A 22,049-nucleotide genomic window follows, 5' to 3' on the forward strand; every position below is an offset into this window, starting at 1 on the left:
AAACATTATTATTGAAAATAACAAAAAATTGCCCTCCGATTGGCTGGGAAATGGTTCAGGGTGTCCCCCGCCTCCTGGGATAAGCTCCAGCACCCCCCATGAACCTAGTGGGGGAAAAGTGGTTCGGAAAATGAATAAACAGTAAAAAATCGCTCGAATTATTGAATTCTTCAATCATTCATTCAATTGTATTTTTTAGGGGATTTAGGATCTAAATGAAGGTCCAGCATATGCACCTATAAATAAATATTGACACACATCTTTAAATAAATAATCATAATAAATAAATTAAATAAATAAGAATATTTTATTATGATTAGTATTCATATTTTTATTATTATTGTTAGGTACTAGTGTTATTGTTAGTAGTAGTCGTATTTTCATTATTGCTATTATTTGTCGTAGTAGTACGAGTCGTATTTTCATTATTATTATTAGTAGTAGTAGTCGTAGTATTTTCATTGCTTATATTATTATTTTTTTTATACTATTGCTATTGTTGGAAGTAGTCATATTTTCATTATTGATATTATTCGTCGTAGTAATAATACTTTCATTACTATTGTTGGTATTGTGACTGTAAAGTGACCTTGAGAGTTTTGAAATGCGCTTATAAATGAAATGTATTATTATTATTATTATTATTATTAATAGCTCACTAGCCGAACATAATGTGGTCGAATTAACTCAACAATGACCCATCTCACATTTATTATTGTTATTTATTTATGGCGTGTATTTTATATTTGTGTCGGGCATTCGTGTTTGACTCATTTTATCCACGAGATAGCAATAGCGTGCGACACTCGTGACGTTTCTTCGCCTTTACGACAGTCGCAAAGTAAAACTACTTCCGGTCGAAGGTGAAACCACTCCTGAAAATACACGGTAATCATTCTATTCCTTTTTATCATGATACATTAAAATTAGGTCCGAGTTATCGATTAGAGACGACTTTAAATTGAACTAATAGTTGATATTGACGTCCAAAACGTACTTAAGTGGCTGTTTTCACGACATGTCATTGACGTGTCGGGAGAAATGTTTGGCTAGCTGTCGTCCTCACAAAGCTAGCATAGCACATAGCATGGCTAGCTGGCGTTTTTGAAACCATCATTCATATTTTAGTGCATACGGTGGTTGTACTGCACAATTTTTTTCTTAAATAATACTTTGAAAGTCTGAGACCAAAAAAATGACTTAAAGCATGAGGCAAATGAGTTTTTTTGCAATAAAATATTCGACGTATTGATTTTACCGTGACCGGCAACTAGCCACCTCGCGTTCTGTCACTCGAAAAACTGGAATTGTATTCTTTCAGCGTGATATTTTCCGCTTTTAAACACATTGAAGACGTCATTTCTATACTTGAAAAGGCGTTTACTGTCTTCTGCTGACGTACAGACACGCGACAATTAAAGCACTCCAAAAATGTCTCAGGGTTGTTGTTCGGTTTGGGTTCGGTTCAGGGAAAAAAAACATTCATAATATAAATGCCGACAAGCAAAGCAATATCTATACTGATTAAACGTACTATTTTAATGTTTTGTCTTGAGCAATATTTAATATGGCTAAATAAATATATCGATTTCCTTCACCTCACAGTGGGCTATTTTGTTTCTCAGCACGATGCCATTCGTGGACCTGCAGTCACGCTTGGGCGTGGACGTGGACCGCTGGATGCTCCTGCAGAGCGGGCCACAGCCCAACCAGCGGGCTGCGCGCTGCCATTCCTTTGAGAAGGAATTGGTCGAGTGTTCCCACGGCATCGGGGTCACCCGCGCCAAGCGAGAGTGCCGGTTGGAATATGAAGACTTCTACGAGTGCATGCACAGGCAGAAGATGGTAGTTATTCATACCCAAAACTACAAAGGGTAGAATGATTGTGGGAAGGACGAATGGAACATAAATAGGAGCAAGGAAAAATATTTTAAACAAATATGGTATGAAGCTAAATAAAAAGGATGGAATGAATGAAGTAAATAATGGAAGTTGCAAGGGGGTATTGGAATGAAGAATGACGATAAGAAGGAAGGTACAGTGATACCTTGGTTTACGAACCCCTTGGCTTACAAACTTTTTGGTTTATGAATGTTAAATTTATGAAAATTTTACCTTGGCATACAAACTTTTTTTCGGGATACACACGGAGCGCCACAATGAGTGATGTGTCGTTCACGAACCAGCCCGTTCTCCTCGCACCTAAATGGCAGCCGGCTGTTTTTGTCCTCTATTCCCCGCCCCCAGTCTTCTGTTAAAGCCAGGTGATTGGTCAAGAACGCAGCAGTGAAGGGAGGTGGTTTAAACATTAAAGAGACAGGCAGACGACAGTGAGAGAGTTTCAACTCTGACAGTTCAAAGGCAGAGTGTAGACTGCAAGGTTGAAATATCCAATCAATCAGGCTCCACAAACAACCCGCACTAGCCATCTGTACACTTGATGCAAAAAGCTATCAACCCAGCTAAACAGAACACAATTGATGAGGAACTAGGTAAAATTATCACCTACAAGGGATCATTCCTCAAGATGGTGAAAGAAGGTGACGTTCCTCAAGTGTTTAACGCTGATGAAAGCGGCCACTCCATTCCATCAAGCCATCAACGACCATCACAAAGGTCAATAAAACGACTTTATTATATAGTACAGTTTATTTTTTGAATTATCATACCATAGCACGTTATTATACATAAAATAAGAATGTATATTTTGTGTAGTTTTAAGGCTTAGAAAATTAGAAAGTAGAAAATTATGTTTTATGGGGACCAGGTAACGGATTATTCTCATTTTAATGGTTTCCTATGGGAAATTAAGTTTTGAGATACACACTTTTCGCCTTGCGCACTCTGTCTGGGAACCAATTAAGTTCGTAAGCCAATATATCACTGTCTAAACGAAAGGCGAATTATTATTATTTTTTGGATTGCACCCCAGATGTTTGTGAAAAAAAAAATGGGATTCAGTCCTTGTTTTCTTGCCCTTGCAGCACAAGCGTTTGTACACCATCCGCCAGCAGCGCGACAAGATGATGAAGGAGGGCACGTACACGCCGCCACCTTACCACACAGGCCAAGCTGGCCAGTCCGACCCGTGAACGCCGTGTCGCCACTCACCTGGCCAGCACACCTCAATCGTCATCGTGTACAGTAAAAAAAAATCTTCCTCTATTCAGTAAATAAAAAGAAAAGTCTTTCTTCCTGAAATTCATTTTCTCTCCTTGAAGGTTTCTACGGTAAGGCAGACAATGTTTGTGTTTTGCATTTGACTAAAAATATCAGCCTGCGTGTTTTGGCTATTTTAGATGCTATAAAACGTTTTTCTGATGTCAGTTAGGAAACACAAAAAATGTGTCGGTTGTCCTTTAACAACAGCTGAAGCTGTAACAAAGCGCTTAACATGGACAACTATCATATACAGGAAATAAAGCAGTCACAAAGATAGAAAGCACCCATATTACGACAATCTAAAAATGTAATATTATCATAGACTTATGAATTAAGGGTTTGGGTCAGCAAAAAGTGGTAGCCATAAATTACAAAATATGCCTTTTTTAAGTCAAACTTCAAAATAAAAATATCTCCAAAACATGAGTTGCTATAAACAATAGCCATTTTGTAGGCAGATTGAGCTTAGCTCCATCGACGTGGCCATCTTGAACTAATACTGAGTGTAACAAAGAACTGCCCACTAGATGTCACTATTGCAATTTAAATTAATATATGGAAAAATAAACATTACTTAAGATACAAATAAAGAAAAATTAAGGGTGAAAGTGTGCTTGATATAGTAGCCAAATAAAACGCACACCCGCGTTCAATCATTTAGGATTGTTTCTCACACATTACTGTGAAATGCTCTGTTTTCCTGAACGCTCCACTGTCATTTTTTTAAAATTGTCCCACTTTTTTTTACCTTGTAAAGGATGTAAACATCTCCGTCATTCAGACACAAAGAAGGCCCACGGAGGACTTGTGGAGGTGAGAAAATATAATGTCCACTTTTTGTGCATGAGAGCGTTTCACTTGGATGTAAAAAAATGGTGAGTTAAGTGTGAGAGGGGTTCACTTGAAAGGGTTTACGAACCCATTGGCTTACGAACTTTTCGGTTTACGAATGTCGCATTTATGAAAATTTTACCTTGGCATACAAACTTTTTTCGTACACTGAGCTGCCTCAATAAGTAATGTGTCGTTCAAACAAAATGGCAGCCAACTGTTTTTGTCCTCTATTCCCCGCCCCGAGTCTTCAGTTAAAGCCACGTGATTGGTCAAGAACGCAGCAGTGAGGGAGGGTGGTTGAAACATTAAAGAGACAGGCAGACGACAGAGAGAGTTTGATATTTCAGAGTGTAGACTGTAAGGTTAAAATTCCCATCAATCAGGTTCCACAAATAACCCGCACAAGCCATCTGTACACTTGATGCAAAAAGCGATCAACACAGCTAAACAGCACAATTGATGAGGAACTAGATAAAATTATCGCAGAGAAAGCACCTACAAGGGATCTTTCCTCAAGATGGTGAAAGAAGGTTACGTTCCTCATCTAGTGTTTAATGCTGATGAAAGCGGCCACTCCATTCCATCAAGCCATTAACGACCATCACAAAGGTAAATAAAACCACTTTATTATACATAACAGTTTATTTCTTTTATTATAATACCATAGCACATGTATTATACAGAAAAGAAGTTATATTTTATGTAGTTTTAAGGCTTATTTAGTTGAAAATTATGTTTTATGGGGACTTGGGAACAGATTATTGTCATTATAATGGTTTCCTATGGGAAAATGAATTTTTGGGATACACACTTTTCGCCTTACACACTCTGTCTGGGAACCAATTAAGTTCGCAAGCCAAGCTATCACTGTGCAATGTTCACTGTCTTACCACGTGGGTTATTATCTGTATAACTACTTCGCGGATTTTCGTTTGGTCCACATTGACCGCGAAAACCGAGGAATTACTGTATTTGGTCTTCGTTATTCACTGGTGCTGGGAAAAACGTTTCACTTTTGGTAAAAAACAACAACAATATAAAACTAAACAGTAAGACGTGAGTCACATTGTCCCCCATTCGAAGAGATTCGACTGGAAGACGTCGAGTGTGCGCGTGCGTGTGCTAGTTTCATCCGCGTTCACGCGGACGGGGTCAGGCAAGATGACGCGGCAGGAGGAGCCCCGGCAAGACCACTACGGCACCAGGACCACCCCACAAATCCCGGTGACGACATGTCCGTCGCCAGCAACCCCGAAAAAAAGCAACCGCGGCCCGGCCGCTGCTAGCCATGGGTTCACCCCGTGAATGGAACGCAACGTAGCCGGTCGTCTCTGCGCGTGACCGGGAGACGACGAGGGAGCTCCGGAGGAGGTGGTCGTGGATGAGGAGAAAGTGGACCATTAGCACCATCGCCACTTTCCCTTTTTATTTTATTTCAAATGTTAAATTCTTCCGCCCAACACGTCCAATCCACCCGAGAAGCGAAAGACATTTTTCTTTAGCCACTCGGAACCGGAGGAGGAGGGAAGCGGCGGCGGCAGCCATACCGGCCTTCCACGCTCACAACCCGGCTAGTCGGACCACCGCTGCCCGCTGAAGGTAAGCCGCTCACGGAGCTCACTCACACCGCTTTTAAAGCAGAAAGCAGTCAGCTCCTGTTTTTAATCGTCACAAGGCAGATGAATTCTAATGTTTTTGGAGCCATTTAACTTACATTTGAATTCAATTAGGACGGAATACATTACCATGGCGTGATGATGAAGTGGCCTTTAATTTGAAGCTGATCATTTTAACAGTCACTCGAGCTTCACTGTGTCACAACAGAGCAAGGAGATGCTGTCATGGAATTGTACCCAAGGACTGTGTTATAGTTGAATGTTTTATCTCAACAACACCCCAACACAGCCTTGACATTGCATCCATACACGCTGCATAAATTGTCAGTCCTGAACTGAATGAAGGGAGCAATTCTAAAACACTTGGTTTATGAATGCACATATTCAGCACAAATAGATAAATCCAATTCACGGCATGGACAAAAGAGACAATACTCAGACATGCACAGTGTCTCCCTCTCTGTCTGTCTGCTTCCGTGTCCACTCACGCAAAGCACATTCACATTCAAGGAGTGGAATGTGTCCACCCCAAACGAGACTCGTTTGCTTGCATGACAGAGCATCCGGGATAGGCGGCCATGCTATAGAGGTGGCAAGAGAAACTCAAATCCCCCCCCTGACAAAGATCATCACATCCGACTGGTCGATGACACACAGAGATGTTGAGCTCCTGCTCCTTTACTGTCAATCCTGGAAAGAAAATGATCAAACTTTGACGGCCATACTAACTAATTCACTGCCAGACATGTTTCAAAATTTGTCCACTTTTGTGCTTTAGTCATTGTCACTTGTATTCCAGAACCCACAGTATATTGAGTTTTAGGACTACATAAACATTTAATGCAGCGTAAGAAACCTTAGACTCTCTTCAGTAAACAGAAAAAACAGTTATTTCCTAAATTATCTTGGTCTGGAGTTATATGATCTTGAAATGAGGGCGGCTGTCCAAAATACAATGCAATACATACATATTGGTTTATATCGTGCTTTAACAACAGTTGAAGCTGAAACAAAGCATCAACATGGAAAAAAGGGAAATGCTGCCTCCTTTTGGACTGTAAAAACATTGGCAGAGTTCTGGCCAGCGCTGTATCGGCACCCAAGGGAAAACAAACCCAAACTAATTTGGGAATGGCGATCTACGTCATATTTTCAATTCAGGAATAAATTTGTGACTGGCAGTGAATGAGTTAACAGTCAAAAATACTTCTGACATACAGTAAAGTCTCGTTATATCGATATTCAAGGGAGTCCGAAAAAATATCGATATAACCGGGACTATCGATATATCCGACCCTGTTTGCATGTAATTTTCTCCGTGCGTGCATAGAAATAGTATCGATATAACCGGGACTATCGATATATCCGATATCGATATAACGAGACTTTACTGTACTTCTAACTAGTGAGATGAATAGGGTCACATGTTGCTAGGCAGATTTTACGGGGCACGTAGGGATGCTGTTTTCATCACAATTCGGTTTAAGTGTGGCAGGAAATATTTTCACAAAGTCAAAATAGGCACACGCTAACGGAGTACATTGAAAGGTCATTTCTACAAGTTATACACAGTGTAGAATGTATTGGGAATGAGCTACAGACAGACAGCAAATGATGTCACTGTTGCGGCCGATTTAATAACAGGGTTCGGGTTATGAAGTTTCCAAACCGCCTCGCTATATTTACACTGACGTTGACTCACTCACTTTTACACCCAGAAACTCACACACACCAAAGACACAACATAGAAAATGAAACACAAAAATTTATATCAAAGACACCATGTCATGGAAATAGAAAAACACACCAGAACATCCAGAACCCCAAATCCAAGTACAGTGATACCTTAGTTTACGAAATTAATTGGCTCCCAGACAGAGTGTGTAAGGCGAAGTGTGTATCCCAAAAATCAATTTCCCATAGGAAACCATTAAAATGAGAATAATCTGTTCCCAGGTCCCCATAAAACATACTTTTCTACTTTCTAATTTTCTAAGCCTTAAAACTACACAAAATAGACCTTGTTTTATGTATAATAAATGTGCCACGGTATTATAATTAAAGAAATAAACTGGACTGTATAATAAAGTGGTTTTATTTACCTTTGTGATGGCCGTTGATGGCTTGATGGAATGGAGTGGCCGGTTTCATCAGCATTAAACACTTGATGAGGAACGTAGCCTTCTTCTTTCACCTTCTTGAGGAATGATCCCTTGTAGGTGCTTTCTCTGCGATAATTTTATCTAGTTCCTCATCAATTGTGTTCTGTTTAGCTGGGTTGATAGCTTTTTGCATCAAGTGTAGTGTAGATAGTATTTTGCATCAACTCCAGGCTGCAGGTCACCACCAAACTTGGTGACCCGTTTTGTGTCGTCACCATGGTGACTGTCTTTCAGGAAATGTTTTATTCAAAAACCTCCATGTTTAGTCTACAACTTCACCATGTACTCAAAGACGACCTTAAAAGTCTCTTTGGAAGCATTACAAATCTTTGGAATCTCTGGAACATGCTAAATATTAGCGTGTGTTAGCTTATTTACTGCTGAAAACCTAATTTAAGGTCTTTAATACCCACCCCTTGGCGCAGAAGGTCTTAAAGGAGCTCTTTCATTGACCTGATGGGGTACAATTTCACTAGCTATTCATTGTCATTGATTTTTTTTTCCCCCAATGGATTTGCTGATGTGAGGATGGCGCCTCAGCGTATAAACACACACACACACATGAGTCTGTTAGCTTGCACGCTAATTTCTGCTATGGTCACTCTATGCTCTTTTTCTCGCAATGAGAAGAAACGAGCGTCAGCGCATAGCATAGTGCATAGTATGTGGAACTGTCGCTACTTGGAATTGATGCGGATTTACGTGGGATAGGAAATCTGAGACAGTCTGTTATCGTCAATGGATGCTATAGCTTTGTGTTTGATTTCAACATTGAGCTTGTCGCAGATGTGAGTATTTCACCATGATGTCCCTGATCCACTGGTGAAAAGAATGCTTTGATCCTCTCTTGGAACTACTTTATATGACAAAGATGGTGCAGAAAGTGCTTAAGATTGAATGAATGTCCGTGTCTTTTGTGTTGTGTCACATTATTTAGTTTGTTTTTGTGGTTGTCTTGACTTTACAGCACCTCCTGTATTTTGTTTTTCTACTTCTTCATTTCCTTTCCTCTTAATTTCATCAGTATACTGCTATGAAATGTAAATTTCTCTACAGCAAGACTAATAAAGGCTAATCCAATTCAATCTTCTCCCTCCCCACCCTTGAAGGCCCGACACCCCCATGGAGTCATCGGACGAGGATACCCTCAGCGAGCGCTCGTGCGTGAGCGAGCCGTCCTTCCGCAGTGGCCGTTCGGAGGGCTCGCTTTCGCCATGCTCCTCGTCGCTGTACGTCAATGCCCCAGGAGATACCCTGCCTTGGAATCTATCCAAACACGAGCGACGCAAGCGCAGGAGCCAGGATTCGGTGTTGGACCCCGCGGAAAGGGCGGTGGTCCGCGTGGCAGGTAAGGAGACCTTTGTTGTCATTTTGTCGGTGTCGGATTTGGGAGGAAAAAAATGCTGATGTCATCGAGGGCTGGACAATTTGCAATTTTTTATTATAGTTCATGCACATACAGTGATACCTCGGTTTACGAACCCCTTGGCTTACGAACTTTTCGGTTTACGAACGTTAAATTTATGATAATTTTACGTACGAACTTTACCATGGCATACGATCTTTTTTCGTACACGGAGCTGGCTCGATAAGTGATGTGTCGTTCATGAACGAGCCCGTTTTTCTAACAACAAAATGGCAGCTGACTTTTTTTGTCCTCTATTCCCCGACCCAGTCTTTGGTTAATGCCACGTGATTGGTCAAGAACGCAGTAATGAGAGGGGGTGATTTAAACATTAAAGAGACAGGCAGACGGCAGTGAGAGAAAACAGTGAAATTTTGACTCGTTTCAACTTTGATAGTTCAAAGGCAGTGTAGACTGCAAGGTTAAAATATCCCAGAAATCAGGCTCCACAAACAACCCGCACAAGCCATCTGAAAACTTGAGAAAGCACCTACAAGGGATCATTCCTCAAGATGGTGAAAGGAGAAGGCTACGTTCCTCATTGAGTGTTTAATGCTGATGAAACCGGCCACTCCATTCCATCAAGCCATCAAAGACCATCACACAGGTAAATAAAATGACTTTATTAAACAGTACAGTTTATTTCTTTAATTATAGTACCATAGCACATTTATTATACATAAAAGAAGTTATATTTTATGTAGTTTTAAGGCTTATTTAGTTGAAAATTATGTTTTATGGGGACCTGGGAACGGATTATTCTCATTTTAATGGTTTCCTATGGGAAATTAATTTTTGGGATACACACTTTTCACCTAACACACTGTCTGGGAACCAATTAAGTTCGTAAGCCAAGATATCACTGTATTCTGTTTTCGCGGGCCACGTGTAATGATCTGGAAGGCCATATCACGCCACCGGGCCTTGAGTTTGACACCTGTATAGTTCACTCAATACATGAAATATTTATTTCTTTTATTTTTTTTACCAAATTATTTAAAAAAATTGCTGTATAAGCGAGTCATTTCATATTGTTGGTGTCCAAATGAGCCATTTCTTGTCCTACTGCACTCCAGTGAATCAAATGAATGACACCATTTTGATTTTACAAAGTGGTGCTCTTCTCAATCTGGAGCACGAACATGACCTCGCAATCCCATGATGTAGAATTATCCCGATTTGTCGTCCTAAAATGTCAGATTGTTGAGCTCACTCATGCTTGAAGCTTCATTGTGTCTCCCTATTTGCATCTGGCCGTACTATGGCAGCATTTGCGCTGACCCCGAACCCCATGAGGACAATGGCTGGAATGCCGACCAGGAATCCTTTAGCAAGCGACGTGATTGACAGCTCAGATATTTACACGGAGACATAGAAAATTACCAGGACCCCGCACGTTAGGCGTCCTCCGTCCTGCCTGCAGCGTTTTTTTTTTCTCAACAGGCAGTCTCAGTACTGTCCCTTTTTACCATGGTGACATAATGTCCCGTTCCTTTCCACTCCCGCTCTTCCTGTTGCCATAGTGATGAAAGCATTTGTGGCGGGGGTAGAGGTGACAACCGGTATTAAAAGGGAGCACAGAAAAGTGAATGAGTTGGGGAGAAGGATGTGGAGAAGTTAATGATCTTTTTTTTTTTTTTTAAAGGCGAGGAGACAGATTGATGAAGGGAACCTTGGAAGGAAGGACAGTTTGGAGAAAGACCTTGGGGGGGATTTTGTAGTTGGGAATGTTTTACAGAAAGCAAGATTTGCATGACTATTTTTGTCATTTTACGCTGAAATGGGTTAGGAATGCTTGGGAAAAGTGAACATTTTGTGATAAGTGTGGTTTGGGTTAATATCTGTCTAGTGTAGTTTGCATTTTGATCCGATCGTCTCCAACTGACACATATAAAACTATCAATCAGCTGCACTTTATTAATTATACACTTTATAATTCAAATCAAATGCATAGATTTTAATTGCAGCGCCTTCTGCTGGCAAGTCGGCACTGACAATAGATGGTATGATAATGATGATCGTTATAATGACAGTGGCAGGTGTGTAAAAGAAAATGTTGGATCAAAGTTGTTGTTCTTCTTCTGGTTCATGTTCTTCGCTTGAATTGGTCGAAATAGTTGTCCTATCAGAAAACCTCAAAACAAGATTTATTATACAAAATATTTTGACCTAAAAAAAAACAAACTCTTCATTAGATTAGATGAGCCTTTATTTGTCTCACAGTGAAGACATTTCACAGCAGGAAAAACAACATACAGGAGCTGCTGTAAAGGCAGCCACTGTCGCTGCGCCATCTTGAAGTAAAAAAAAAACAACATAATTTGTATGTGGACCAAAACCTTGCCTATAAGGTGTAATGTATGTGAATAGTTATAAATAATACATCTTTTTCCACACATCTGGCATAGTATATTACACACTTCTCAATACGCATACGTTAATTGTTTTTGGATTAATGACATAATCTCTGTGTTGTTCACTGGCGAAACCGCTTTATGGAGATTATCCCATGATGGTATAAAGGAAAGGATAGAAAGCCATAGAGTTTATGAGGCAACGGAATAGCAAATAGGTCACCGTGTCAAATGGAGCTGGATGCATATGGATATTGAGGTCAGTTCCACCATTTTGGCTTTAGGTGGCGGTATATACCCTCCATTCAATTTGTATCCTGGTGTTGCCTTCATGTTAATCGGAAATAGGAAATTCCTCAGCAACCCAGTCCAAATTCTGAAAGGACAACCGACGCCACCGCACAGGTTGTGTCCATAATTTGTAGAATCGCTTTAAATGACTTCTACTGTGCGTATTTTACAAAGATTCCACCACATATAGCTATATTTTACGTTTTAAGACTCACGCTGAACAGTCCGGAAGTCTTGCTTTCGAGCTGATGACGATGCCTGACATGACGTCACGTCTGGAACGCCCCTGACCGAGACAGCGACACACAATGCATTTTGGGTACATTGTTTGGTCTGAAAACTTTGTGTTGATGGCGAAATTTGAAGGAAAACACATAAATAACGCGATGGTGAGTCGTTGTGTGTTGCACCAAGACGACTATTTGATACTAGTTGACACAAATTCCCAGCAGACAAATCATCCCATTTCCAACGGCAAGACGTCCTGGCGTGACGTCACGAATAAGGGGGCGGGACCTTCTGAAACTCGCCATTTCCGGGGTCATTTTGAAGTAGTTTTGGGACACTTTAAGTAATTTTTATTGGTCTTTTGCATTTGACTAAAAAATATCAGTTTTGGGTATTTTAGATGCTATAAAACGTTTTTCTGATGTCAGTTAGGAAACAAAAAAGGGGTTTCGGTTGTCCTTTTAATTTTTCATTCATCCATCCACTTAAGCCCCACCCACTCATTCCGTCCATCCATCCATTCATCCAATACAGTAGTTGACACTTCATGGTCATGCAATACCGCAGTTGACCACATAGGGGGGGTACAGCTCCATTTTTTTCCTCGGATGCTTCTTCGCCAGCCGGCTAGCTTGCCTTGCTAAATTCGACACATTTGGCCGCCGGGCTTTGAGATTCCTGCGGCGGCGCCGACGTGGCCGGCAGAGAGGAATGGAAGACACAGACCGTTACGGCAAGACGAGCCGAGTCCTAGCACGTAGCCGAAGAAAGAGACTGGCGGACAATTCCAACATCGGCGTGTGAAGCAGCCATTTGCGGCCCGGGAAACAAGCCCCAGGAAGCATTGGAGTGGCTTGCTGACGTACGCAGCCGGTGAGAGGAAGCCCTGGTCCGGATACAATTTGGCCCGATACCCCCCCCCCCCCCCACACGTCCCACACCCTGCAAACTCTCCACCACCGGACACATCTCGGCTCTCCCAGCTCGCCGTGTCTTATTTGGGGCGTGTGGGCTACAGCCGCGTCCCAACAGCTGTCGCCGGTTGGTTGGATGGTGATATATTTCAAGTGGGACTCCTTGCCTCGGATAGACACCGTGCGCGTGTGTCGGCGCGCACCAACCAGCACGCTGGTGATGGATAGATAACATTTATGTAACCTCCATTGTACCCCCCCCCCATCTATCCACCCCCACGAAGACCTTTTTGTGCTTTTATTAACTATTTGCCTGGATTATTCCGGACCGAATACAACGAACCTGCTCGTAATTAGGACGCCGAGGAGAGGGAGACGTTTAGCAATCAAGTCAACCGGCGGTGCTGAGCCACTGCGGTAGTCCGACCCTCAAAGCACCATGGCTGGATTCATACCCGGCCTGCTACCGTCCAATCACTCCCAGGAGAAGCAGTTTGCTCAAGCCTATGAAGATGTCCTGGAACGATATAAAGGTAACATTATGGCAAGAGGAGACAATGGTTTACTTCATTTGATAGACATTCACTTTGCTTTGGGAGCACTACTGAGCTGTGTTCAATTTTTCGTTTTAAAAGGAGTGATTTGAAAGTTGTGTAGTTTTATAATTTATTGTGATTGAGTCCTTTTGTTAACGGAAATGCAAGTTTTAAGTTTGGCATTTTGGCCAAATGTGATGATTTTGATCCAACTGCATACTTGCCATTGGATTCATACTGGTTACACTGCTACAATGTGACCTGACCAAGGTGCTGTCAACATTTTCAATCTGTATGGAAGACCAGGAACAATCTGGGATTAGGAAACAAAGTTAGGTGCAATATAAAAGATGTATGAAACTAGCGCAGGCGCTAACAGCCAATCTTAAATCTCAACAGAATTTGAGTTCCTTTGATATTTTTACGGACACTTAAAACCAGGGCCTTTTTGATTTCTTTGAATTTTCCGTTTGCATAGGAAGTTTCTTTATTTCCCACGCAGTCGTAGCATTTAAAACAATGTGCTTGACAGACTTCCCAAAGACGCTTGAGTTATATGGGAAAAATATGATAATGCTCACTATTGTTGATGGATATGAATGTTGGAATGTTGTTTTAATAGTCAATTATTGGCTTTGAAAAGTATCATGTCATATTTGGTCCACTCTTGAATATGAAGTGAGAAAAGTTCATAGACCGAAGTTGATCATTCCAACGGTAGCAATATTTTTTTCCCCCTCCTTGCATTTAGCATATTTTTGGATAAACAACCTCCCAGTACTGTCTTGCCCCGCTTTGTCTGCCCTTTTTCTTCCCTTTCTTAATCACTTGTGTACTTTTGGATCCACTGGAGGAAGCACTTTGACGGAGTCTTCCCCCACACCGGGGAACATTCGTCACCTTGTGTTTGTGCTGTAAATATCAACGCCGCTACCATGCACAGCAGGTTAAACGTTCAGTGCTGAGAATTCCTTGTCAGGAGAGCGAACAACCCTCACCCCACTGTCCCCCGGACGCATTCACTGAGTCACTCCCTCAGTCTACAACGGTGCCGTCACCCAGTATTGTAACCCTCATGACACTTTAAAAATGAATGCCTCTGTTTTAATTGACAGCCTTTAGACTCGAGTCGCATGTGTGATGAAATGCGAGCAGCCGTTTGAATTATGAAGATGCGAATGGAAATACAACCCAGCGTATGTGTTCCCTTGATTGACTTTTAGCTCTATGTTCAACTGTGGCTTTGAGTAATTATCGCTTTGAATTTGAACCCTTTATTCAGTTTAAGTTATGAACTTTTATTTTCAATGCGTTCCAATTGACTCATTAGGTACCAATGGGCTACACTTATTTTATTTAAAAAAATATTTGAGTGTGGTAGTAATGTTTGAAAGGTGCTTAACTCATTCACTGCCAGTTGATGTGCAAAAATGTGTCCACCCCAGTGCCAGGGTTTTTGTCATTTTCACTGAAATTGCAGGGACCCGTATAATATTGAGTTTTAGGACTACATAAACATTCAATTCAGCGTAAGAAACCTTAGACTCTCTTCTTTTATCAGAAAAAAAAGTTAATTCCTAAGTTAAATGGGTATTTAGTTATCTGAGCTTGAAATTGGGGCATCTGTACAAAATACAATACATGTTGGCTTGACTTGAGTGGTCGCTGGCGCGTGTGGCTGCCGCTGCTCGCCCTCAGAGGGATTTGTCCTGTGACTGTAAAATGAATTTCGAAAGGCGCTAATGTGTGACATGTATTATTATGATTATTGTTCTTATTATTGTTCTTCTTATTATTATTTTTATTAAGCTAGCTAGCTTTCTATCTATTTGAGTTACCTCCGGGTTGAGTGAACGCTGGCGCGTGTGGCTGCCGCTGCTCACCAACAGAAAAACATATTTCGTGACTGTAAGGTGACCTTGAGAGTTTTGAAAGGCGCTTAGAAATGAAATCTATTATTATTATTATCATTATTAACATGGACAAAAGGCAAATGCTGCCCCCTTATGGAAGAGAAGAGCATTGGTAGAGGTCTGACCAGCGCTTTATCGAACAAATTCGGGAATGACGCTCCATGTCACACTTTTCAATTCCGGAATGTCAGTGAATGAGTTATTGTTACAGTGGAGATTTTTTCATCCAATGTATACATTGAAGTTTTTAGTTTCAACATTAACTTTTATCAACACCTCCACCCCCAAAAAAAATCAAATGTATATTTTTTTCTATTAATTCTGTACAAAAGCCTACATTCTGTTAAGACTAGTACAGTAATTAGGTGATGACATGTCCTCTTAGTACTTCAACTCTGACATACACCCTGATTTTTACCCCCCCCCCTTCAGTGTGCGTGACGGAACAAATATGAACTTGGCTTGTGGCGCATGTGGCATGGCTCGAGAGAAACCGGAGGAGGGACACGGGATATGTCTTAAATCATTCACAGCAGTGTGTGTGTGTGTGTGTGTGTGTGTGTGTGTGTGCTGCCGAGGACAACAATGCCAGGATGTCTCCAGTCATAGCGGCAGGGTCGCTGGTGGAAAAACACCGGGTGGGATGCCAGTCAAGTACACAAACTGAGTCAGTGGAAAAGCGGGACGTCACATGTTTTTTTTTTTTTTTTTAACCCATATTCACCCGGCCTTTATGTACAGTATTGGTGGGGAATAAGAAATTATCATATTTAAAAGTTTCATGTTGTTATATGCTTGGTGGACTCGAATACACAATTGAAGCACAGACAACCAGGGGTCAATCTGAGGTCAACAGACACAGATTATTAAACTGTCATCTTCATCTAGGACACAGGTGTCAAAGTCAAGGCCCGCGGGCCAAATCCGGCCCGCCACAACATTTTTTTTCGGCCCGCGAAAGCAAATCAAACTTGTTAAATTCCATGATGATTGCTAAAATCTGAGCCAAAATTTCACATTTTTGGATGTCAACCACAATAAAAGTCATTATTCTTGACTTCAGATTTGACAACGAGTTATTCATTAATTTGCTGTGTGCTCTATATGTAATATTTGAAGGGATTTAAACATTCTAATGGGTTCCCCAAATTCATAACGGCCCTCGAGAGGAAACCATAACTACAATGTGGCCCGTGGCAAAAAATGACTTTGACACCCCTGAACTAGGAGATCTGGACTTGGACAGAATTTAGGACTTGGGAAACTCATTTATCACCGAAGCAATTTACGACTTGAAACTCCTTCACAGGAAGAGGTCATTAGCCAGGTTACAAATGTATCAGTTCCTGGAAGAGACAATGTTTTATTGCTTACAGCTGTTCACGCTTAGAACTCAAGAGGTTTGGTATTCTAATCAAGAAAACTATGTTTTACTAATGTTTAACTTAAATTTGCATATACTCTCAATAAATTGCTTGGCAGAGGGCTGCAGAATTTAGACTGTCAGTCTGTCATGAATGGCTCCTGCCGGCAGCAAAGACAATCCTTTTGGGTTGGAGTCTTTGCCCACAGTGTCCGATCGAACATCTCTGTATATAAGTACAGTAAAGTCTCGTTATATCGATATCGGATATATCGATAGTCCCGGTTATATCGATACTATTTCTATGCACGCATGGAGAAAATTACATGCAAACAGGGTCGGATATATCGATAGTCCCGGTTATATCGATATTTTTTCGGACTCCCTTGAATATCGATATAACGAGACTTTACTGTATATAAAAAAGTATATAAAAAAAGGAAAATCTATATAAATGGGATTCCTCCTTGTCGATCAACTGTACCTCTGTGTGTGTAATGTGTATGTAAATGGGTCATTTTGTGTGCTGCTGTTAGCATTTTCGATGTAGTTGGTTGGTTCGTCATCAGCACTGATTCCAATCTTGATCTTTTTTTTTTTTTTTTACATGGGAATGCTGACTTGTCCAATCCTGCGCTGTGTAGGGCTTTGATTCTTTGTGTGTGTGTGTTTGGCTTGCAAATGGGCTGTATTACAATACTCTCCCCGCTGTCTGTTGAACAGCTCAGACTCATCCGTCCTTCCTTTGCACAGCCAGCGTTTGACAGTCTTTGTGTGTATGTGTGCACGCATGCGAGTGTGCCGATACTCTCGAAGTGAAAGTGGCAAATTGCGGACACCCCCCTCACTTTCTCTGACCACGTGTGCTGCTGGACACTGCAATAAAGACTTTAGCTTTCAAATTGGCCTAAGTTTTGATTCAGTTCGGACATCAGAAATGCGAACAATGTCAGCCATGTTCGTTTGTGACTCGAGTGGGCTGAGCATTGACCTCGTGTGTGTGTGTGTGTGTGTGTGTGTGTGTGTGTGTGCTCACGCAAGGCACACATGACTTTTCATCTGCTCCAATTCCTTCAGAGTAAGATTCCCGCATGAATACACATACTGCCGAGCCGGGCCAGGTCACCAGGTACTCCAGTTTTAATCTATTAAGCAGCGCTAGTTCAAGTCGCGGGGTTAAGGCATGAGTCACTCCCTCCGTTAGCTATCCAGATTTATTTACACTAAAAAAAAACATATTTCTTTGGATTGTCCATTGGTTTGGCCCCCTTAGAGTGCCTCGTTGTTGTCCCAGTGTCGACTCGCAAATGGTGGATATCATTTTCAGGATCAGAATTGGAAAGCTTTTAATAGTCCTACAATGGAGAAATTTGCAATCCATAGCAGTAGAATTGAAAGGAGTGGAAGGGGTCGAATTCTATGCTCAAAAGAAAATGTCAGGAGACTGAAATGTACCACTGCACAAAAAAGTTTTGTAAAAATTACTGTACATATAGTGCAAAGTATAAAAATATATGAGCTTGAAATGAGGGTGGCTGTCCAAATTACAATGCAATACATACATATTGGTTTATATCGTGCTTTAACAACAGCTGAAGCTGGAACAAAGCGCTAACATGAAAAAAAGGGAAATGCTGCCCCCTTGTAGAAAAAAAAAACATTGCCAGAGGTCTGGCCAGTGCCTTACCCAAACGTGAAAAAACAAAAACCAAACAAATTTGTGAATGCCGCTCTACAGTTGTCAGAGATGTTCGATCGGACACTGTGGACGAAAGCTCGGAACCATAAAGATTGTCTTTACTGCCAGCAGGAGACGCAGCCATTTATGACAGACGCCTGAATTCTGCAGCCCTCTGCCAAGCTATTTAATGAGACATGCAAATTTAAGTGATGCATTAGTAAAACATAGTTTTCTTGATTAGAATACCACCAGATGCAGATTCCCTCCATAGCTGCTCACAACCTACATTACGATTACGATGCTTGCCTCCTGACATTTTCGGTTTCCATAGCGAGACGGAGAACCACTGGCCATGACTTGTCTTTTCTCCCGCCGGGCTCCATCATTACTGGGTCACTAATTTTTAAGCTGGAGCGATTTCTCTTAACAGGCTTTGTTCCTAATTGAGATGCACTATAATTATCATCCAGCAAGCATCCGCAGTGCACAATCAACCACAATGTGACTCAACCCTGTGAACGTTGCGGTTGTTGCAGTCTTGCACGACTGAATAATTCATCCTTTACCTCCCACGTGTGTATCGTTTACGTCTGATCTATGCCTGTCCGCCATCTTACTTGAAGATAGCATTGATTGTCTTACATTGCGTCTGGAAAATTGGACCCTGAAGTCCTCTTAAAAGCTTTTGATAAGTTCTATTAGAAAGTGAGAGAGAACGCGGGAGCTCCATCTAAAAGTGAGCATCTCGACGGCAACTGTCAATCAAAAGCTAATTTCAATTCATTTAGCCTGAAATCAAATATGTAGCTACTCGTGTGCGTTAACGCGCAAAAAAATAACATTTTATCTAGGGTTGACAGGTGGACACCAAGATGAATCGATGACAACGGCGCCCCCTGTGGATGAGTGAGTGACAGATCGATGATGGCTGTCGACATTTCCCTCCCCCTCGCTAACCAATAATCACAAATCTGTGTGTGTCTGTGTGTGTGTGTCTGCCATCTGTCAAAGGACCCTGAAATAAGCACCCACCACTTAATCCCCTCCACAAAATAAATACATAAAAAAACACTATGATAATTAACAATTTGGCCATATTGACCATAATGAGTTCAAGATGCTAAATGCTATCACATGTTTTTATTGATGTGACAGCGACCACGAACGATCACGAAAACAAATCCAGAAGAGGGGGGAGGGTCCTATTCAATACGCCCCCCTCATTCCACACTAGCAGGTCCCTTCTGTCACCCCCCATCACCCCTCCGCCCTCCGTTAATCCCGTCCTGTCTTCGTCCTCGTCTGTAGTTGCCGTACTCTGTTGCCTTCCACAATTATTTATTTTTGTAAAATCTGACCACGTGATCACTCAAACAAATTCCAATAGAGTTGGTGTAAGGGTCTTAAAGGGCAAGGGGTCTACGATGAACGTAAAAGTAAAATGACTTTATTATACAGTGCAGTTTATTTCTTTAATTATAATACCATAGCACATTTTTATTATACATAAAATAAGGTGTATTTTGTATAGTATTAAGGCTTAGAAAATTAGAAAGCAGAAAATTACGTTTTATGGGGACCTGGGAACGGATTACTCTCATTTTAATGGTTTCCTATGGGAAATAAATTTTTGGGATACACACTTTTCGCCTTACACACTCTGTCTGGGAGCCAATTAAGTTCGTAAGCCAAGGTATCACTGTACTTTCACTCTGAATCCCACTGACTTGTGTGTACGTGTGCGTAGAACATTCCTGAAATAACAAAATGTTGGAGGAAGGAGTGGAGGTGTGTTTTGGCTCTCAGTTTAAAATGGCAGCGCCGACTGACTTTTGCTTCGTGTCGCCTCAACGTAAATCCGGTTTGAACCTGAAATGTTGGGTCTGACCTAAAAATCGAGTCTCGGGAGCTAAATAATTCATACTTTCTGTCTAAAAATGTGGGGGAATTATGAGCGGGGGCGAGTTGGTCTCTCCGGAGCGCTGCATCCGTTTCTTCACTGAGGCCGAGTGTACAAAAGGGGCGGTTCTGCTTCATGTGTTAACACGAGAGGTTCCAGAGCCTTGTGATTCACTCCGAATTTTTGAGTTTCGCCCCCTGCTTCAAGTTGACCATAAATCATTCGGTCATTTTTCAGAGTTTTGTCACTTATGTAACACCCAAGCAGGTGTTTATTTGGCACCTGGGGTTCAAAAATTCCCGGGAATCGAATTTTTCCGTTTTGTTTGGTTGACAGTTTCAGTTTGAGTATCCTGCTTTGACCCACTTTGTGAACTTCCTTCCCATTTGTCCTCTAGGGGGGCCTGGAGTGGACAAAAATGCTTTCTTATCGGAACTGAAATGGACGAAAATATCAAGACAATCAATCAATCAGTCAGAACTTGGTTCTTCCTGAATACCGATTGTTCATCTTTATACATTTAACGCTATCTATAATCTTGCCCCCTCCATACCTATCTGACCTTCTTCAAAATTCTATTCCCTCTTGTTCCCTGTGTCGTTAGTTGTTTTTCATGTTGTGTTGATTTCATTTTCAACTTTAGACCGGATCAGCATCTGAAAGGTACCTAAGACAGAGCCATTGGGACGCCATTAATGACTTGGAAATCTTGCTAGCACCTTATATCAAAATTCCTTTGGATATTTATAAACATGTTTTGGGTGTGGGTTTGGAGGGGCCAATTTTGAATTTGGTATTTTGGATCAGGCCATTTTTCCTTTCATGTGTTGCCATCGATGGCAATGTGGAAGTGAGCTGGCGAGGTGGTCTGCGTGGGTGTCATCAAAGAGAGAATGGAGGAGGGCACCGAGTGGTGACATTTGTGCGAGGCCGATGAATGAATTCTTTATCCTAAGCGGAGGCGATGTGAATGTTTATCATCTGTTTCTTCCCACCCACACTCTTTTTTTTAATCTTTGTTTGTTCTTTCTTTCTCTTTGGTATTTTTGTCTTGACTTGTCTGCCTTTCCTCTCAAATGAGCCCACTTCCGCCTCGAATGATCAGCCAGCGGTTCTTTTCAGCAACCTCCCGCTGGAGGCAATTTTCCCCCACAAAAACTGCAAACAGTGACCACAAGAAGCCCAAAATATTTGGTTAAGAATCAATTCCAAGATTTTTAATCCATTATTGTAACCTCTTTCTCATCCTCGTGAATAAAAATCAGATCTGACTAAACCATGTGCAATAATATCACCCAATCCTTTTTCTTCCCTCTGCAGATGATCCCCGTTAGCATAACGCATTAGCCGCAGGATCATCTTAAATTCTGGAATTTAAAATCCATGAACCCTAAATGCCGCCTCATCAGAATACTTAATTAATCCCTGACGGGGGGAATTCTAATTTGATTATGTAAGACTTCAAGACTATGTTTCTGTCGAGGTGTTAAAATATATCCCCTTTTGATCCTGCTTCAAGCCGCAAACTCCGACATCAGCTTTTTGTGAGTCTTGAAACAGGTGTTGCGGAACAACTGGACACTTCTGCCCCTCCCTTTTTGGAACAAAAATTCCCCGGTATTTGTCGGGTGGAAGACCCCATTGACTCTTAGCCGAAAAGCAACTGCATGGTTTCTGTCCTTGGAATGTG

General features: G+C 41.4%; 2 protein-coding genes across 7 annotated transcripts in view; both read left to right on the forward strand.

Annotated features, from left to right (window-relative positions):
- The first annotated feature begins 814 nt into the window (after positions 1 to 814).
- Positions 815 to 3,205, forward strand: ndufs5 (NADH:ubiquinone oxidoreductase subunit S5). 2 transcript variants are annotated; one of them, XM_088987069.1, is made up of 3 exons: positions 815 to 888; positions 1,626 to 1,845; positions 2,985 to 3,205. In XM_088987069.1, exons 2-3 carry the CDS (start codon positions 1,630 to 1,632, stop codon positions 3,090 to 3,092), a joined length of 324 nt encoding a protein of 107 aa, XP_088843195.1. In that variant the 5' UTR covers positions 815 to 888; positions 1,626 to 1,629; the 3' UTR covers positions 3,093 to 3,205. The 2 variants fall into 2 exon arrangements, with proteins under 2 accessions (XP_088843195.1, XP_088843197.1); XM_088987071.1 differs by having other exon boundaries at positions 857 to 888; positions 1,606 to 1,845.
- A 1,980-nt stretch (positions 3,206 to 5,185) lies between these two features.
- Positions 5,186 to 22,049, forward strand: part of macf1a (microtubule actin crosslinking factor 1a) — a 135,095-nt gene continuing 118,231 nt past the window's right edge. For 3 of the 5 annotated variants that reach the window (XM_088987053.1, XM_088987061.1, XM_088987062.1), the window contains exons 1-2: positions 5,187 to 5,595; positions 8,884 to 9,122. In XM_088987053.1, coding sequence (XP_088843179.1) covers positions 8,897 to 9,122 — 226 coding nt within the window. In that variant the 5' untranslated portion in view covers positions 5,187 to 5,595; positions 8,884 to 8,896. Of the gene's footprint in view, positions 5,596 to 8,883; positions 9,123 to 12,643; positions 13,500 to 22,049 lie in introns of those variants that run through there. The other 2 variants (XM_088987059.1, XM_088987055.1) reach the window with 2 other exon arrangements.

This window comes from Hippocampus bargibanti, linkage group LG20 (assembly GCF_051943395.1).
Source record: "Hippocampus bargibanti isolate YZ-2025 linkage group LG20, ASM5194339v1, whole genome shotgun sequence".
NCBI lineage: Eukaryota > Metazoa > Chordata > Actinopteri > Syngnathiformes > Syngnathidae > Hippocampus > Hippocampus bargibanti.

Bases quoted from the DNA above. Each gene is read 5' to 3' on its own strand.
- ndufs5 (XM_088987069.1), top strand. From the start codon at position 1,630: ATGCCATTCGTGGACCTGCAGTCACGCTTGGGCGTGGACGTGGACCGC. The intron at 1,846-2,984 runs GTAGTTATTCAT...TTGCCCTTGCAG, and splicing joins GCATGCACAGGCAGAAGATG to CACAAGCGTTTGTACACCAT.